This window comes from Oryctolagus cuniculus, chromosome 9 (genome assembly GCF_051225735.1).
Source record: "Oryctolagus cuniculus isolate XC-2025 breed Fujian yellow rabbit chromosome 9, ASM5122573v1, whole genome shotgun sequence".
NCBI classification, from domain to species: domain Eukaryota; kingdom Metazoa; phylum Chordata; class Mammalia; order Lagomorpha; family Leporidae; genus Oryctolagus; species Oryctolagus cuniculus.
This window is the reverse complement of record NC_142875.1, coordinates 117,262,588-117,283,366: the sequence shown is the minus strand read 5'-3', so window position 1 is coordinate 117,283,366 and position 20,779 is coordinate 117,262,588. Positions and strand designations below refer to the sequence as shown.

Genomic DNA, 20,779 nt, shown 5'->3' with positions numbered 1-20,779 from the left:
CCTACGCACAGTAGCTGGAAGCTAGATTGGAAATGGAGGTGAGGCCGGCGCCGCAGCTCAGTAGGCTAATCCTCCGCCTGTGGCGCCGGCATACCGTGACGGTCGGGGCTCCGGATTCTGTCCTGGTTGCCCCTCTTCCAGGCCAGCTCTCTCCTGTGGCTCAGGAGTGCAGTGGAGGATGGCCCAAGTGCTTGGGCCCTGCACCTGCATGGGAGACCAGGAGAAGTCCTGGCTCCTGCCATCGGATCAGCGCCGTGCACCGGCCACGGCGGCCATTGGAGGGTGAACCAATGGCAAAGGAAGACCTTTCTCTCTGTCTCTCTCTCTCACTGTCCACTCTGCCTGTCAAAAAAAAAAAAAAAAAAAAAAAAAAAAAAGGAAATGAAGGTGAGACTCCATCTCACAGGCTCTCCAATACGGGATGCAGGCATCTCAAGAACAATGCCCACCCCCTTATTTCCAAATACTACTACCAGGGAACTATTAGCCAGACTTAATTTTAGCCATTCTGTGCAAGTTCGGTGGTATCACACTGTGGTTTTCACTTGAATTTCCTGAGGAATAAAAAATCATGTATTCGCCAACAGGAAGGGAACAAAGAGGTGGTGGCCTTTGTGTAATGCTCTGCCTCAAGTCTCCTCAAGAAGGCAGACAATTCACTAACTTCCTTAGTACCCACCCTGTCACTTACCACCTACTACAGAACTCTTGCCTGGCTCATCTGCTCGAAACATAGCAGATACAAGAGAATAAGGATAAAATATGTAAAACTAAATAGAATAATGGGATCAAATGAACAACTGTCCATGCCCTGTGGGTTAAATTCTCAGACAGGCAGTTATAGATTTTTGGTATTATAGTTACAACCCATCAATCAACCCACTATTGGTTGTTTGGAAATCGTGGGTGACCTTTCTGCCTAAACTGTGCTGCCTATGTTGCAATGTTCAGCCTGACTGTATCACTCAGTCTGACTCAGAGGCTGCTTATAATTCTACTCTGCCTTTCCTCGGTTTCCAGCAACCCCGGCTAACCATACTGATTGCAACTTCTGTTTTGTGTCATCTCTTGGTGTGCAGACCTAGAACATCAAGTCCTGCTGCAGTAAGTGTAGAGCAAAGTGCGAGGCCACATGAAGAGCTCACTGCAGTACGCTGGACTCAGGTGCTTGGCAGAATTTATGTGGTGTGACGGAGCTGGAAATGTTTTCCTTTCCCTTTTACTACATACAGCAGAACAATTTCCTGTTAACTAATATGGCGGTGACTTTCAGTTTTAGTTCAAGTCCCCTAGACAAATTCTTCATCTGAATATGTCTGAGAGGCAAACTGTTCAATTAATCTGAATAATGACCCATTTACTTAGTAAGTATCCAGTTTGAGAAGTATCATTGCGAGAGGCTGGCATTGTGGCACAGAGGATTGAGCCACCACTTGCAACACTGGCATATCATACTGTAGCGCCGGTTCGAGTCCTGGCTCCTCTGCTTTCTGCTAGTGCACCTGTGAACGCAGCAGAGGGTGGTTAAGTACTTGGGATCCTGCTGTCCATCTGGCAGACCAGAATGGTTCCTGCCTCCTGGCTCCAGCCTGACACCTGATTGTGTCAGCCATGTGAGTGAAGCAGTGGATGGAAATCTCTTTCTCTGTCACATTGCCTTTGAAATAAATAAATCTTTTTAAAGAAAGGAGTATCATGGTCTTCAATAGCTTTTCTTGACACTCCTAATCCTATTCCTTTTCTCCTTAGAGGCAGTAACTGCTGAATTACATGTTTATCTTTCCCTGACTTTTCTTCAGAGTTTTATGTTTGGGTTTAGAGAATGAAATCCCAAAATGAAGTCTACAGTCAGCCTCAGAAGCAAAGTGTCTGACCTTCTTCTGCCCTTCTCTCTTCCACCCCTCATTCTCTTCCAATGCAAGCCATAGAAATCAGAATTCCTCCTCCCCAAGGTGGGAGATAGAAACCAGAACCCCTTTTACCCAAACCAAGCATTAAAATCTAAAAATATGATCTATGTTTCCACTACATTTCTGTGAGAGTAAGAAATTCAACCTCATTTGATTTCAGGTCCTAAGGTGCCCCCCCCTTCCAGAAAGGCTCTTGCCCCCCACCTGGCAGGAAGCAATGCTACAGACAGGCCAGGGAGAAGCTAGACAGACAGGCATTGCTGGCCTGCCGCTTCGGGCTGCCACTGCTAGATCGCACCGTTTTTGTCTGTTCATGTGTCTACACAGAAGTCCAGGCTTCAGTGACTCTAAGCTGAAGCGTTCACCTGCTTCATTGCGTCTTCAGTCTGACAGCTTCTGTGTCATACACAACCCTGACCACAGAACTGTTAATGCTGTCCTCTCTCATGAACGTGTCTTTTGTTACAGAGGTGTCGCCCGTGATCTACCATCAGGAGCAGCAGGAAAGGGTTAACCTCCCTTCTACCTCCACAGTACTATCTGAATTCCTAGAACATTCACTACTTGAGTTTTACCTTTCTTTTTTTTTTTTTTTTTTTGACAGGCAGAGTGGACAGTGAGAGAGAGAGACAGAGAGAAAGGTCTTCCTTTGCCGTTGGTTCACCCTCCAGTGGCCGCCACGGCCGGCGCACCGCGCTGATCCGATGGCAGGAGCCAGGTACTTCTGGTCTCCCATGGGGTGCAGGGCCCAAGCACCTGGGCCATCCTCCACTGCACTCCCTGGCCACAGCAGAGGGCTGGCCTGGAAGAGGGGCAACCGGGACAGAATCCGGCACCCCGACCGGGACTAGAACCCGGTGTGCCGGCGCTGCTAGGCAGAGGATTAGCCTAGTGAGCCGCGGCGCCGGCCGAGTTTTACCTTTCTATCCTTTACATACACAGATACTGAACTCACATATTGTATCATGTGTCCTTCTATAACTTAATATCTTCATTTAATAGAAGGTTCAGTTTTAGTCACATTTTGGATGTTTTAATAAATAACAATAGCTGTATTTTTAGTTTTAACTCAGGTGAAGCATTTAGTTCAATGACATTTGTTACAATTACTGACATATTTAGATTTCTTTTTACAAATTTATTTTTTGTGCTTCATTTTCTCTTTCTACTTCTTTCTTAATATTATTTATTTACTTGAAAGGCAGAGTTACAGAGAGGCAGAGGCAGAGAGAGAGAGAGAGAGAGAGAGAGAGAGAGAAAGAGAAAGAGAGTAAGGTCTTCCATCTGCTGGTTCACTCCCCAAAGGGCTGCAACAGCTGGAGCTGGACCAATTCAAAACCAGGAGCCAAGAGCTCCTTCCTGGTCTTCCATGCAGGTATAGGAGCCCAAGGACCTGGACCATCTTCCACTGCTTTCCCAAGCCGTAGCAGAGGGTCGGATCAGAAGTGGAACAGCCAGGACTCTAACTGGAGCCCATATGGGATGCCGGTGCTGCAGGCGGTGGCTTTACCCACTATGCTGCTGAGCCAGCCTCCTATCTGCTTTTTAAAAAAAATTTTTTTTCTCTTTCTTTTCCATTACTGCACCTTCCTTCTGTTTGACTCCCTACCAGTTTGGAAATGACAAAGTATACTCCTTTATCATATACCCTAGCATGTACACTTAAACCACTAAAGTCTAAAGTCAGTCAAAATCATTACTATCTTCTGGAATAAAATAAAGACTTTAGAACGTGTTATTAACAATAAACCTCTTTATTTGTATGTTACTGTCATCAAATGTTTTTGTTCTCTACATTTTGACTGTTATTAGAAAGAGTTATACATAGAGAAGGAGAGAGAATCTTCCATCTGCTGATTCACCCCCTGGATGACCTAAATGGCCAGGGATGGGCCAGGGATGCCAGGGACCAGGAGCTCCATATAAGTCTCCCACATGGGTGGCAGGGCCCAAACACTTAGGCCATCTTCTGTTCCTTTTCCCAGGCCGTTAGCAGAGAGTCAGATCCTAAATGGAGTAGCTGGGACAGAGACTGGTGCCCATATGGGATGCTCGGGTTGCACGTGGTGGCTTTACCTGCTATGATACAATGCTGGCCCCTCTACATTTTTAAATCCCCAAATATTTTTATTTGTGTTATATACAGTCGGTGTTTAGAGCTGCCTACATTTATGACTTAGTTTGACTCTTTCAAGCTCAGACTTTCCATATATGACCAACTTCCTGCCCCCCGAAGTACGGTACAGCCGTCCCAATGAGTCAGGAAAAGGCAAGCGTTCTGTCTTTGTCTTCACTGTCCCACCTAGTTTTGTTGAGAAAATGTATACTGAAATGCACAGACACTAAGTGTGGAAAGGATGACGTTCTGACAAATCTGTACATCCTCTCTGATCCTATCAATCAACGTCAAGACCATTTCCAACACCCAGAAAGATCCCTCTGTCAATCACCCCCTTCCACCCCAAGTAAATGCGTTCCTGCTGTCACCAAATTACTCTTGCCTGTTCCCAAACTTCACATAAAGAGAACCATACTCTATATGTCTCTCTGCCGCACTGGGCTTCTTTAACTCATTATACTTTTCCTTTTTTTTTACATTCATACATGCAGTAGAGATTCATACATGTTTAGCTCTATGCATAATTTAAAAAAACTGCCAAGTATTCCATTGTATAAATGCTACAAATGTGGCTGGCTTCTGATACAGGTTAGGTTGCTGCCTGCAATGCAGGCATCCCATACTGGAGAGCTGGTCGCTCTGCTTCTGATCCAGCTCCTTGTTAATGTGGCAGAAAAGGCAGCAGAAGGTGGCTCAAGTGCTTGGGCACCTGCCACCCACGTGGGAGACCTAGAAAAAGTTCCTGGCTCCTGGCTTCGGCCTGGCCCCGTCCTGATTGATATGGCCATATGGGAAGTGAATCAGCAGATGGGAGATGTCTGTCTCTCCTTGTCTCTGTCTCTCCCTGTCTTTCTTTAGCTCTGCCTTTCACATACATACAAAAATAAATAATTCTTTAAAAAAAAAACACTGCAATTTGTTGATCAGCTCTCTGGCAGATGGAAATACAGGTTGTTACTGGTTTTTGTCTACTATATATTACAGATGTTATAAAAACTCATGCATAAATCTTCTTAAGAAATCACAAGGGAGCCTCAAAAAGGTCACAGAAAATAGAATTAAAAAATAAGTTTACTTTGGTGCCAAAATGTTGTAATCCATTTATATAAGGATGTTTTCATTTTTCTTAGGTAAATATACAGGAGAAGAACGGCTGGACTGTATGATACTTGCATGTTAACTTTGTAAGAAAATGCGACTGTTCCATTTCATACCGCCACCAGGAATGTGTGAGTTCCAATTACTCCACATCCTTAATAACACTGGCTAGCACCTAAGCTGAACCATTCCTGAGGGTGTGCATTGTGGTTTTAATCCATGTCAAATTTGCATTTGATTTACAATTAGTTGATTCTAAACATTTTCATAAAATTACCAGCCATTAGTTCATCTTATTTGTCACATGTCCAAGTATTTTTTTTAAAAGATTTATTTATTTGAGAGGCAGAGAGATAGGGAGGGAGAGAGAGCAGTAGTCAAGTCTTCTGCCTGCTGTCTATGAGGCTGGTTGTCTTTATGAATTATTATATATTCTGATTCAGATACAAATACATTTTCTCCCAATATGGTAGGTAGACGTTTCATATTTTGATCAAATCCAACCAACTGAGTGGAGCTCTTTGAGGTTCCTATTTGAAGTCCCTCCCCCAGCTTTTTTTTAAGATTTATTTTACTTATTTGAAAGGCAGAGATACAGAGAGAAGTGGAGAGAGAAGTCTTTCATCCACTGATCCATTGGTTCATTCCTCAAATAGCCTGGGGCCAGGCCAAAGCCAGAAGCCAAGAGCTTCTTCTGGGTCTCCCATGTGGGGTACGAGGGCACAAGCACTTGGACGATACTCTACTGCTTTCCCAGGCAGCTGAGACTCAAACTGGCACCCAAATGGGATTCCGGCACTGCAGGAAGGGGCTTTAACCCACTGCACCACAGCACTGGCCCCTACTTGAAGTCTCTTATGAGATAAGACTCTTCATTTGTTCAGACTCTTGAGCTTTGTTTTTGCTACAGTTCGCTTTAATGGTTCACTTAACTTGTCCCTAATTTTTACTCTATGTATCCCTTTCTTTGCTTTTCCCAACTTGCTGATGCTTCTCAAAAATTGTGAAAAATGGGAGTAGGGGTTTGGAACTGTAAGTCAGTCCATATCAGAGTGCTTGGTTCGAGCCTCAGCTCTTCTGTTTGTAATCCAGCTGCCTCCTAATGTGTAGCCTGTGATACTGCACACAATGGTTTAAGCACTTCAGGTGCATGCCACTGGTGTGGTAGACCTGAACTAAGTCTGGGCTTGCAGCTCCAGGCACTTGGGGGGTGAACCAGAAGATCTCTTTCATCTCTCTGCTTTTCAAGTAAAATGGAAATAAATAAGTAAAAAATTTCAAAAAATTAAAGTGTGATTAGCCAGTATTTGTAATATCCTTTTGTTTTCATTTTTTGATTTATATACGGGAAGAAATTTCATGTATTCATACGTACAGTTTTAAGAACATAATGATACTTCCTACCCTACTCTACCTCCCTCCCTCCCTCACTGCCATCCTCCCTCCTCTTTCCTTTCTTAATTTTCTTTTAATTTATGCAATGACATACTTTTTTTTATTTTAAAGGTTTATTTTTATTTACTTGAAAGTCAGAGTTACACAGAGAGTGGAGATGCAGAGAGAGAGAGGTCTTTCATCTGATGGTTCACTGCCCAAATGGCTGCAACAGCCAGAGCTGCGCCGAACCAGGAGCTTCCTCCGGGTCTCCCACGCAGGTACAGGAGCCCAAGGACTTGGGTCATCTTCCACTGCTTTCCCAGGTCACAGCAGAGAGCTGGATTGGAAGCGGAGCAGCTGGGACTCGAACCAGCGCTCATATGGGATGCCGGAACTGCAGGCAGCAGCCTTACCTGCTATGCCACAGAGCCGGCCCCATGACATACTTTCAATATACCTTATAATCAGAAGCATAACCCTCTGCTAAATAAAGAATTCAACCAGAAGTAAGTAGAAAAACAACTATTCCTCAGGAGTATAGACAAGGGTCATAAACAATAATCATTCTCAGGATGTTAATTTTTCTCATATAGATTATATTACTTTGTACCACAAATCAGGGAAAACATGATATCTGTCTTTGTGGGAATGGATTATTTCACTAAGCATAATGGTCTCCAATTGCATTCATTTTGTTATGAAAGACATGGTTTCATTCTTTGTAATCACTTTGTGTGGGAGGATTGGCCAGGCAGTTAGCTATATTTCCAAAAATTACTTTTGCCTGTAGTCCAATTCCTCCCATATATTTACAATATTATGCACCAATATGATAAGTGCTGAGACTATGACTGTTTAACTTTCATCTGTGTATGAAAAGGTAAGAAGATTTGCAATGGTAAGATTTGTATGAGGGGCCAGCGCCATGGCTCCCTTGGTTAATCCTCTGTTTGCGGTGCCAACACCCCATATGGGCACCGGGTTCTAGTCCTGGTTGCTCCTCTTCCAGTCCAGCTCTCTGCTGTGGCCCGGGAAGGCAGTGGAGGATGGCACAAGTGCCTGGGCCCTGCACCAGCATGGGAGACCAGGAGGAAACACCTGGCTCCTGGCTTCGGATTGGCACAGCGCAGGCCGTGGTGGCCATTTTGGGGGGTGAACCAGCGGAAGGAAGGCCTTTCTCTCTGTCTCTCCCTCTCACTGTCTGTAACTCTACCTCTCAAATAAATAAATAAAATCTTTAAAAAAAAGGTTTGTATGAGAGTAAGAAAGGTGTGTTCATACAAAGTTTTCAAACTGGCAGGATTTTCTAAAGGGAAAAAAAATAAATAAAAAACAAAACCCCCTAACCCCAAATTCGTAAACCGAAAAAACTGGCATCAGATGATCTAGAAACATTCTAATTATGGAAAAAGTTATGTGAACATTGCAACTTGTGTGGTTTTCAAGCTTTTACTTTGTGATACTTCAGTAGGTTATACAAAGGCGGCCATGGGCCAGTGTTGCACAGTTGCACAGAGTTGCCACCGCTCACAATGCCACACTGGAGTGCCGGTTCAGGTCTTAGCGTCTCAGCTTCTAACCCAGTTTTCTGCTAATGCACCTGGGAAGGCAAAGGAGGATGGCCCAAGAGCTTGCCATCCAAACATGGGAGACCCAGATAGAGTTCCTGGCTCCTGCCTTTGGCCTGGCTCAGCAAATGTAAGATATCTCTCTTTCTAAGGTGATGCTTTGCCTTCCAAATAAATAAATTTTTAAAAATTTTTATTTATTTTTTTTGACAGGCAGAGTGGACAGTGAGAGAGAGAGAGACAGAGAGAAAGGTCTTCCTTTGCCGTTGGTTACCCTCCAATGGCCGCTGCGGCCAGCACACCGCGCCCATCTGAAGGCAGGAGCCAGGTGCTTCTCCTGGTCTCCCATGGGGTGCAGGGCCCAAGCACTTGGGCCATCCTCCACTGCACTCCCTGGCCACAGCAGAGAGCTGGACTGGAAGAGGGGCAACTGGGACAGAATCTGGCGCCCTGACCGGGACTAGAACCCGGTGTGCCGGCGCTGCAAGGTGGAGGATTAGCCTAGTGAGCCACGGCGCCGGCCCCAAATAAATAAATTTTAAAAGGTTATCAGTCTGGTAGTTACGATCAGCATTTATTTTTTCAAAAATTTTTAAACTTTGCTGTATTTATTTTATCCATTTATAAACACACACACACACACGTTTTATTGATGAACCGTTTATAGTTACAGCCACTTTTTTCCTGTTTCAGAATTCACACACTACATTGACAGACAATGGCATCGTGATCACACTATCATCTGATATCTAGTGCAGGTTTAAATTTACCTAATAGTCTAAGAATCCCTTCAGAGCTTTTTCTTTTAAACCATGGTCTCACCAGGTTTCAAGCCTTGTGTTTTATCTGGTCTTTTTCATCTTTTTAGTCTAAACCAGTTCTCCCCACCTACCTTTTTCTTTATGACACTGGCTTCTTGGAAAATGAGCAGCAATTTAAAGAAAAAGAAATTAGAGTGTACATAGTTAAGACAAAGTATTGTTTTGAAATGTATTTTACATAAATTGTGTGAAACTATTTCAACTACTTATGTGTAATTTTGAAATAGGGAAAAAAGACTCCTTAAGTAAATGGAAAGCTGAACAAAAATTTGGCACAAACTAGTTTCTCAGTAAAACCCGTCTTAGTCTTTATTTATCCCACTCTGGATGACTATTCCAGACACATTAATGTATTTAAAATGGGGGTGCCATCCAATGCCTTGCTAAGTCAACACGTAAGGTTTCTGGGCCACTCTGTTTTCCTAATATCTGAAAATGTCTTAATTCAGAAACTCATCAGACCAAAGCTTTCAGACAAAGGGCTTGCAACCTTGTACACCATGAATCAACACTGTAAGTTGAACTTACTGCTAACATGTTGGGGAAAAGACAAAATGAACAACTGAGAGGTAAAACTATTCCAGATGCTGACCTTTAACAACTGGAGTTTCCATCTCTGAGACAGGTTCTGACTTTTCTTCTCCATTAGACTCATCAACTTCTGCCACTGTGGTTAGCTCTGGCTCACTCTTGTACAGTCTATAGTCTGGACCCTTGAAAGGAAGACAGGCAATTACAAAACAAAACAAAAACCCCCAAACCTTACCAGTCTATCCTAAAACGTCTACCTCAAATCAAACCCCTGTCAGCTCTCTTGGATACATAACTAACTAATTCATCTGTGACAACTAAACAGGAAATAAGCAATCTGAAAGATCTGTAAGTGAAACTTTTTGTTTTATAAATTCAGAGCCGTCCCTCCTAGGGGCAGTCACCTTTTTACCATGGTGTAACTGAGGTATACAAACACTCCCCTTAGAAGGCCGTCTGAGTACGTGAAACACATATTGCCCTAAACTCCTGGCAGAGAACATTTTATTGCTCTCAAGATCAGCTCCACTTCTTTAAAAATTCTCTTCTTTTGTTTGCTGTGTCTTTAATTCATTTGCCAATTCCAAGCCTTTTATTTCCAGTTTCCAAACGAAACATCTTTCCTAGGACATGGCCACATCTGTACTTCAGTTTTTCTAGGTTTTCTTGGAGTCAGTGCTCATGTCTTAGCCCTTTTACCTTCCTAGTAACAACTCCTTTAGTTCTAATCTAAAATGCAATTTGGCCTCCAGCATCCTCAAACAGTGTATTTAAAATCAGGTTCCTTTAACATGTGCAAAGTAACCACTTTATGAAAATATGAAAAAATTCTAAATAAAATGATGAAAACATTAAAAAAATGACAATGATAAAACAAGAATAGGGAAAAAAATTGAAAAAGTAAAAACAAAGAAAAAAAAGCACTGGTGATTTTCAGAAGCTTGAATGTAAAATAAATTAATTTTCAAAAATGAGAGGGTAGATACGACTGAGTATTCTGTGGCTATTCCAGCCACTTACACAGTGAGATCCATTTCTTGGATATCCTTGAACTTGATGAATCTTCTTCTCTTCAGGTAGATGCACTGGGCCCCTGCTATAACAGAGCAAGGAGCTGCTATCACTGGGCAGAGGGGGGATTATGGGAGGCTGCTCTGTAAAGTCATAGGACCGAGGAAGTGGAGGACGAGGTGGGACTACTTCCTCTTCCTAAAGATTGTAGAATAGTCACCTTATTTAGATAAGCAGATTGAATTAAGCATATCGAAATTCTTTGCAATGGTATATTAACTTAAATTCACTTTAAGATACTTAAAGGGATACTGTCAAGCCAAGTCTCATGCTGAAAAGTGAAAGTAAAAACTTCTATGCCAGCCAATATAGCTAGATTTTAAATATAGCTCTATTTTTTTCCAAAACACAGGTTAGCTTTACATGAAGCTCAACATGGGAACAGATTACTATGTGAAGCTAAGAGCTCCCTTTCATTTTAAAAATAGAAGAATTAAAAAAAATTTACTATTATTTTTTCAATTTTTGAGAGAGAGAAAAAAAATTTATTTTTCTTTGATTGACTTTTATACAAATTCAAGACCACAAATTCCTCTAATTAGGTTGACAGTATCTCTTTGTAGTGGCAGATTCTTTACACTCTGTACAACATACTGCTAACTTATTGATCATCTCACAAGTTTTTACAAAGCAGAAGAAAGAATGATGAATATTCAAATTACTTTGATTAGAAAAAGTACAACAATGTTAGCATTCTAACACAGATGAAAAGTAGTGAGTTAAATTCTCGTGCATCACGAAAGGGAAGAAAACCACGTTAGAGCACCAAATGACTGAACCAATGGAATTTCAAGATTAAAACAGTAACTCTTCAACATATTTAAAAACATTTTTTGCCACAAAAATGGATACGACTTAATTACAGTTAGAGAAACAATCCAGGCTTACCTCATTTTTGTACTTAACTGTTGAGAAAGGTTTTGATCCTGCCATACCTATTTAAAAAATATTAGAAAACATAACTATTTATATAAAACAACTTTCTCAAACTACAGAAAGAATCATTTATTTTAAACGAATCCTTCAGTTTCTAATCCTTCATTTATGAATGGTTTTGGAATTTGAAACTAATTACATTTAAAAATACAAATTAAGATATTTAGTTTGAACAGAATATGGGGAAATGGGTTTTTTCAATCACTATTGTGCTAAATCTAATCTACTCCTGTAGGTGAGCAGTCTGGCCTTACTTTTGGAAAACGTGTGCTCATTTCTCACTTCTTGGAGTCTATGAGATTCACAAATGTGTGTCCAGCTGTATGTGCAATAACATCCACTACAGCACAGCCCATCACAACACTAACAACCTACCTACATGCCCATCGGCACAGACATGGATAAATCACAATTCATCTACAGAAGGGAATCCTGGGTAGCCATTATTGTACTACACTGGAGAATAACACACATTGTGGAAAAACAGGTTTTTGTTGGGGGGAAAGGGAATCCCTAAAGCCAAAACATTAAGTGTGTTCAGAGTTACACACACAGAACAATGATTAATTTTGCGTCGGTATGGCTGGCACATTCCACTTGGATGTACTACTGTGGTCAGTGATCAGAGGATAAAAGGCAAAGCGCGTTTACCTGTTTCTGCAGCACCTCTCTGCTGCTTGTGTTTACTTAACCCCTCCATGACATCCTGAATTCTCCAAAGTTCTTTCTGAATCTGTGCACGTTGAATTCCCGCTGATTCAGTCTACCAGTAAAAATGGACAGATCTCATATAGCAAAGTATCTTTAAAGTTCTAAATTCCATTAAGTATGTATTTTAAAAATTAGAATTGCATCGGATAGAATTTTAAGAATACTTAATATGATTTCTGTGACTCTATTTTACGACTCCAGTGGCAAGGACAAAAGATAAAGTGATGGGGCTGGCACTGTGGCATGAGTAAAGCTGCCACCTGAGACGGCGGCATCCCATATGGGCGCTGGTTCGAGTCCTGGCTGCTACACTTCCTATCTAGCTCCCTGCTAACATGCCTGGTAAAGCAGCAGAAGATGGCCCAAGTGTTTGGGCCCCTGCACCCACATGGAGACTTGGAAGAAGCTCCTGGCTCCTGGCTTCAGCCTAGCCCAGCCCTGGTTGTTGTGGCCATTTGAGGAGTAAACCAGTAGATGGAAGACTTTCTCTGTCTCTGTCTCTCCCTCTAACTCTGTCTTTCAAATAAATAAATAAATAAATCTTAAAAAAAAAAAGATAAAGTGGAGAAAGAATTTAACTTTTCAGATTTAAAAGTACTATTTTAACACTTTGAAAAAAGTTTTGCCTTATGTTATTTATGACCCCAGGAGGACACACACAGTAGAAGAAATTAAAAATGAAAAACAAAAATCTCACCCCCCACCCCAAAACTGTACCAGCAACAACTTCCTTAGGAGGAAAACAAAGCAACAGAAAGGTATAATATTTTGGTAAAGCACACACAGGACACAGTACTACCCACTACCTATGTTTTTTTTTTTTTTTTTTAAGATTTATTTATTTATTTGAAAGTTAAAGTTACACAGTGAGAGATGGAGAGGCAGAGAGGGCGGGGGGGAGGGAGAGGTCTTCATCCGCTGGGTCACTCCCCAATTGGCTGTAATGGCCAGAGCTGTGCTCATCCAAAGCCAGGAGCCAGGAGCCTCCTCTGGGACTTCTCACATGGGTACAGGGACCCAAGGACTTGGACCATCTTCTACTGCTTTTCCCAAGTCATAGCAGAGAGCTGGATGGGAAGTGGTGCATCTGGGACTCGAACCAGCACCCATATGGGATGCCAGCACTGAATTCGGCAGCTTTACCTGCTACACCACAGCGCTGGCCCCTACCCATGGTTTTAAGAATCCACTGGGGACCTTGGAATGCATCTCCTGTGGATAACCAAGTACTACTAGTAGTTTCCTAAGTTATATGTCATGGAGGAAAAAAAAAAAGAAAAAGGAAAAAAAAACGGAGGAAAGAAGGGAGGAAGAAAGTAAAGAAGGAAAAAGGATAACTAACAAAATATATCCAGATGAATTTTGATTGATAGGATTAAATAAATGCATTTGAACAGCAAACTTTCAGTGGTGGAATTTATCACTGCCACTTTTATTTTGTTATATCCACTTTCTTACTTTTAATATCCTATACCATATCTTCAATCTAAATAACCCTAATTGATTATTTGGGTTTCCTCTAAGACTATTAAACTGTGTTGCTATTCTTGGTAAAGTACCGAATGATCTAGAAAAACATTTTCTTTCATTGTCTCTTTTTGATCACTGTAGATACTAGAATATAAGCAAACTGTTGAAATCCATACTTAATGTATACTAAGCTGATCTTCTGTATATTAAGATAGTCGAAAATGAATCTTGATGTGAATGGAAGGGGAGAGGGAGTGGGAAAGGGGAGGGTTGTGGGTGGGAGGGACGGTATGGGGGGGAAGCCATTGTAATCCATAAGTCGTACTTTGGAAATTTATATGCATTAAATAAAAGTTAAAAAAAAAAAGAATATAATATTTCATAAGTATGCCAAAAAGTCATCTGAGAGGCAGAAATAAGTTTCTAACTCAAAGTCCAGAAGCTTAAGAACTATGAACTAATGCTGCTTCAGAAAGGCATTACAGGGGCCGGCACTGTGGTGCAGCAGGTAAAGCCTCTGCCTTCTGGTTTGAGTACCGGCTGTTCCACTTCTGATCCAGCTCCCTCTAATGTGCCTGAGAAAGCAGCAGAAGACAGCCCAAGTCTTTGCGCCCCTGCACCCACAGGAGAGACCTGGTAGAAGCTCCAAGATCCTGGCTTCAGATCAGCCCAGTTCCAGTCATTATGGCCATTTGGGGAGTGAACCAGTGGATGGAAGACCTCTCTCTCTGCCTCTGCCTCTCTGTAACTTTGCCTTTCAAATAAATACATAAATCTTAAAAAGAGAGAGAGAGAGAGAGAGAGAGAGAGAGAGAGAGAGAGAGAGAGAGAGAAAAGTATTGCATATCCTTTAGTCATCCACTTTCCAAGCCACAGGCTGGAAGTATCACAACAGAAGTTCAAAATATTTCAAAAATATCCACACACTGTGTGGAATTCTCACACAATGTCCAAACACACTGAGAGCCCAGGGATGTGATTAGTGGAATATAGGAAGGGAAGATCAACCACAAAAATCAGTGACTTACAACTCTGTATAGAATATGTAGGGGCTGGCACTTTGGCATAGAAGGTTAAAGCCTCTGCCTGCAGTGTCAGCATCCCATATGGGCGCTGGTTCTAGTCCCGGCTGCTTTACTTCTGATCCAGCTCCCTGTTAATGAACCTGAGAAAGCAGCAGAAGATGGCCCAACTGCTTGGGCCCCTGCATCCATTTAGGAGACATGGAGCTCCTGGCTTTGGCCTGGAACAATCCTGGCCCTGTGGCCACTTGGGCAGTAAACCAGCGGATGGAAGATAAATTTCTCTTTTGTTTTGTCAGCTTCTAGCTCTCCTTCTTTGTAACCCTAACTTTCAAATAAATAAATACATATTTGAAAAATATTGAAAGTCCATTAAAGAAAAGAATATGCATTACTTTTGTAATAATTAAACATATATTACTGGTGATCTGAAGAAAACCTCAAGCATTTGTTAGTAATCTGAGTTCTTTCTATAAGTAACTATTCATGTTCTTTGTCCATTTTTTAATGGATTTTTTTCTCCAAACCAAAAAGATAAAGTTCCTTTTGAATCTAAATAGTAAGTAAACTCTTGCTGAATTTTAGAAGTCAAAGGTATCTTTTCCCAGTGTTTGATCTTTTTATTTATCAGAGTTACACAGAAAGAGAGGGAGAGACAGAGAGGTCTTCCATCTGTTTGTTTATCCCCCAAATGGCTGCAACAGCCGGAGCTGGGCCGATCCAAAGCCAGGAGCCAGGAACTTCTTCCAGGTCTCTCACGCAGATGCAGGGGCACATCATGCAGGTCCTCTTCCATTGCTTTCCCAGGCCATCAGCCGGAAGCTGGATTGGAAGTGGAGCATCTGGGACTCTAACTGGTGCCCACATAGGATGCTGGCACCTCAGGTGGAGGATTAACCTTCTACACAATAGCGCCAGCCCCTCACTGTTTTATTTTTTAGCTTCACCTATGTTGCCTTCACTAAGGGGAACTCTTTTAAATTTAATAAAGCCAAATCTAGTTCAAAACTCTGTTCCTTGTGGACAGTTTTGTGGTCTTGTTTGAGAAATCAATCAATACATTTCCTGTTCTTAGCATTAATAAAAAAAGTTTAGGTGCCAAATATACCTAAAGTTCATTTCTGTATGCAGCATGTGGAAGGATTTCAAAACAGAAAACCTGTATGCCAACATCATCTTTAGTAATCTGTCTTTCCCCAGCTTGCTAACAGTGTTACTGCTAACAAAGAAGTTCTCAGATATCCATAGTCTATTTTGTTCCATTAGTCTACATTTTTTCTGTACCATGTTTAATACTGTGGTTTTCCATTATGTCTACTTGTTTACTTATTTAACACACACTCACGTGGTATCTTTTCTATAGCTTGTGCTACTCTAAGTATTTCAAAAATATCAACACATTTCATCCTCAATATTGTTATTACTATGAGGGGTAGGTATTATTAACATTTTCATTTGATAGTTGTGGAAATGGAGACAGAGACTTACTATGCAACTGATTAAAGTTTGCATGTGCAATGCTCATTCTTGGAGGCCTTCTAGTTTTTTATTTCCTCAAAAAAAGTCAATTATTTTGATCTTTATTATACTTTAAAAATATTATAATTATCAATAAAAATTTCTTTGGAAAATTAGTTGGAATTGACTTGTATTTGTAAGAATTTTCATTGTTATGATGTTAAATCAGGCCATCCATAAACATGGTATACCACAATTATACCTCTCTGTTCAGGTTTTTTCTTACATCCTATAAAGTTAATACATTTTGATGATAAATATTTTTTGTTACATTAAATCAGGATTAACAAACTGCTCTGGCCTGCAGTTTCTTTTCGTATGGCCTGTGAGCTAAAAATGAATTTTACATTTAAATTTCATATTTGGGGGGTTCAGTATTGTGGTGCAGCATGTTAAGCCACTGCTTGCAATGACAACATCCCATATCAGAGTGCTGGTTTGTATCCTGGTTACTCTGCTTCTGATCGAGCTCCCTGCTAATGTGCCTGAGAAAGCAGTGAAAGATGGCCCGCATATTGGGCCTCTGCCAACCACGTGGGAGACCTGGATGGAGTTCTGGCCTCCTGGCTTTGGTGTAGACCAGCTCTGGTTGTTGCACTCATTTGGGGTGTGAACCGGTGGATGGAAGATATCTCTTTACCTCTCTCAAATAAATAAATAAATTTTTAGTGAATTTCATGTTAGTGGTTATAACCCTCTTTCCCTCCAAATGAAACAATATATGAGAGTATATGCCTGCAATGCCTAAAATATTTAATATCTAGCCTTACACATAAAAAGTTTGCTAATAGATACTGGGGTTATATCTTAGATATCTAGAGTATTTTTCCTCGTGTATTCAGTATCTTATTTTTGTAGTTGACTATTGATAGTATAACTTCAGTGTGCAACAGAGGAGTAACAACCACATTTGGCTCTTTAAATTTAGATAACTAAAAATGGATAAAACTACAAGTTCAATTCCACAGTTACAATAGCAACATTTTACATGCTCAACAACTACATGTGGCCAGTGGTTACTGTGCTGGACAACACAGGCAGAGAACAGTTGATTTTCTATGAGTCAACCTTACTCACCTTTAATTTATCATATTAATTAGTCTGTTGAGTCCAGTGGGCTTCTGATGCAGATGATAACATTTACACAGGGTCACAAGCACAAAAGGACTTTTATATTTCCTTAAACATATGTTAACTCCATTACTCACAGGCACAGTTTGAGACAGGTATTATTACTTCTATTTTATAGATAAGAAAACAAATCCCTGGAACTTGATCTGAATCTGCTTGTTTACAAACTGGATTATTTATAGCAAAGGGTGAGGTATCTTCGCCCATTTTAATAATGTGTCAGTCAAGATAGTAGGTTAGATATAGTTTGACAAAAAAGACATTTAATATAGAATGTATCAGGATACTTTCATAAAAAGATAAAATATCCATTATTTGATAAATTCACATAATTCACTGCTTTAATATCAAGTGATACATATGGTCTTGTGAAAAGCGAATGAAGTCACATTTAAGAAAGTACTGGGAGAACTGAGATTGTGAGCTGGGAACACAGAACAACACTCCAGAGAGAATAAAGAATTTTTAAATAAGAAGGAATGGTTTATTTTATGAGACAATAAGTTTCCTGTCACTGAAAGTATTCAACTCCATTTTTCAGGTAGCCAATAATGTAAAAATCATTATATGCATGAAATTTAACAAGGGAGAAGGTACAGTACCAGGTAAAACAAAGTAAAAGTGCTACATTTTTGTACCTGAACTTCACCAAGGCGATCCAGCTGTTCTTGCATCTGGTTCCTGGTAACAGTTACGTCATACTCTAACTTATCATATTCACGCCATGCTCGCTCTAGTTCCTAAAATCAAAGAGTATAATTACTTTCCAGTATTGTGCTTATGGTGCTATCACAACAATTATAACTTTTCTAGATTTCAGTAAGTCATGTGTTTATACTGAGCAAAATTAAAACTTTCATAAATAATTTTACTATACTTTTCCCCCCTCTCTTTTGTACTCAATTCAACTAGAAATTACTAAGAAACTTAGTTGTTTATTACTGTGTTATGTTGTATTCAAATTTACTAAAACCTACAACAAAACCTATCACAATTATTATTATTAATTTGTGACAACACATTATTTGAATTGACCCCATTGCTGAAAAAGTATTACTGTGAAGATAATTTCCTGAAATGCTGGAGAGGTATAAAGCAAGCACTTTTCTATATGCCCTGATTGAAAGTTTTCCATGAATAAAAATAAAATATACTTTATATTCTACCATACTGGACTTTCAACAACACCAGAAGCTTGATACAACTTTATTTAGAATTTACAGTAATATAACAAAACAAACAAATTTAGCTAACTATATGAACAACTCAATGAACCTTAAAGACTCAATAAAAACACTATCCAAATGAACTTTTTTTCATAAAAATAAAAATCACCCCCAAATGAAAAATCACGTTTTTGATGTTTACTATTAAAAAGTCTGCCATCTCTTAAATGTAGGAATGATTCTACAGGTGTTCAAAAATACTTTATTCTATCACCTTGTTCAGGTTGCTACTCTACGGGGGCATAGTTACTCTTCAGACGTTTCAGGCATTAGTAGGTTAACACACTGATGGATCAGAGGCAGGGAATATATTTGAACACCCTTTCCTCACGTGAATCTAGCGTGTTGGTAAACATAATACAACCAACAAAGACTTACTGCATACTGTTGTTATTAAATGAGATAGTAATTTTTGTTTAAGCCTCTTTGCTGTCAGTGAAACACCCTTGGGAAATGTCAGTTTAACAAAGCACCCGTGTGGCAGAAAGGTTACTTGAAATCACAGTGCAGTTGTTCAGGGTCACCGTTTGCCACAGCAGTTAAGAAGCTATTTGAGACCTCAGCCTTCCCTATCAGAGTGCCTTGCTTTGAGTTTTGGCTCTGATTTGGATTCCAGCTTCCTACTAATGTGCACAATGGGTGGTAACGGCCCAGGTACTTGGGTAACCTGCCACCTACATGAGAGACCCATACTGAGTTCTGGGCTCTTGGTTTTGACCCTGTCCAGCCCCTGGCTGTTGTGGTGGGAATTTGGGAGAGTGAACTAGCAGAGGGAAGAGCTCTGTCTCTCAAATAAAGATAAAACACAGACACACACACACACACATACACAACTAACAGCTTTTTAAAGCTGTATGGAGCTGGCACTGCAGTATAGTGGGTAAAGCTGCCGCCTGCAGTTCTGGCATCCCATAAGTGCGTGGGTTTAAGTTCTGGCTGCTCCCCTTCCAATCCAACTCTCTTCTATGGCCTGGGAAAGCACTAGAAGATGGCTATTCCCAGGCAGGAAGCTGCATCAGAAGTGGAGCAGTCGGGACTTGAACTGGTGTCCATATGGGATGCCAATGCCATAGGTAGAGGCTTAATCTACTATGCCACAGTGCCAGGCCTACATGAATTTTATTTTTTTTTTTAAAGATTTATTTTATTTATTTGAAAGACAGAGTTAGAGAGAGAGGTATAGACAGAGAGAGAGGTCTTCCATCTGCTGGTTCACTCCCCAGATGGCCGCAACAGCTGGAGCTAAGCCGATCCAAAGCCAGGAGCAGGAGCTTCTTCTGGGTCTCCCACGTGGGTTCAGGGGCCCAAGGACTTGGGGCAAGCTTTACTGCTTTCCCAGGCCACAGCAGAGGATTGGATCAGAAGAGGAGCACCTGGGACTAGAATCGGCACCCATATGGGATGTCGGTGCTTCAGGCCAGGGCTTTAACGTGCTGTGCCACAGTGCTGGCCCCATGAATTATATTTTAAAAAGGCAAACTGATAGTAGACTAAAGAATTTTTACCCTCATCTATATTACGTAAATTTTAGTCTCTTAAGTTTAGCAAACTGTTTTTAACTGAATAAATATGAAAATTGATCTCCTTTAATAAAAATCGCTTCAAGAAATCTTCTAACTTATATACATCACAAAAACAAAAAATTTAAACAGTGGGCCTTTGATGGCTTCAGGAAAGGTGAGATGAAGGGAACAGACTCAATGGCAGCCCCATGGCTAAGGAAGATGGCACTGCCAGGCTACCAGCTAACCTGCCTTGTAGAACAGCCAACATCAAGGTGGTCCCGGCTGGACTGGGGAAGCACCCACATACACAGGCATTGCAGGATGGTGGAAATTCTGGTCCTTCTTAGAGAAACATGTGAAACAGAGACTGACAGCAAGAGGCAAGCAGCGTTTCAGGAGTAAAGAAACAAGTACACTTTCAGTTTTCTTCACCTGCAAAGTCCTGCTACCGAATCCTTCATTTGATCTCATTCCCATAATTCCACTGGGCCTACCTTTTCTGCGTTTACCTCAGCTCCTCTCACATGACTATTGGGTGGGCAGTAACACAAGTTAGCAGGGGAAGGCATGATAAGGGGCAGCAGTGGCAAAACATCAATTTCCTCCCAATATCTGCCCGAGTGTTTCACTACAGAGTTTAATACATTATATGAGTACGATATTAAAAATTTTTAACTATGACCATACACACACACACACACACACACACACATATTGTCAAGAAGATATCATAGTAGATGTACACTAAGGCAATTAAAAAAATTG

At 40.8% G+C, this 20,779-nt stretch overlaps 1 protein-coding gene across 32 annotated transcripts in view; it reads right to left on the bottom strand.

Annotated features, from left to right (window-relative positions):
- The window catches only part of PLEKHA5 (pleckstrin homology domain containing A5), a 262,716-nt gene that overhangs the window by 18,147 nt on the left and 223,790 nt on the right, over window positions 1-20,779 (bottom strand). For 17 of the 32 annotated variants that reach the window (XM_051850810.3, XM_070048487.2, XM_070048491.2 and 14 more), the window contains 4 exons: window positions 17,922-18,023; window positions 12,083-12,194; window positions 11,384-11,430; window positions 9,486-9,606 (listed from right to left, as the gene is read on the bottom strand). In XM_051850810.3, coding sequence (XP_051706770.2) covers window positions 9,486-9,606; window positions 11,384-11,430; window positions 12,083-12,194; window positions 17,922-18,023 — 382 coding nt within the window. Of the gene's footprint in view, window positions 1-9,485; window positions 9,607-10,444; window positions 10,634-11,383; window positions 11,431-12,082; window positions 12,195-17,921; window positions 18,024-20,779 lie in introns of all 32 variants that reach the window. The other 15 variants (XM_089303894.1, XM_051850800.2, XM_051850805.2 and 12 more) reach the window with 1 other exon arrangement.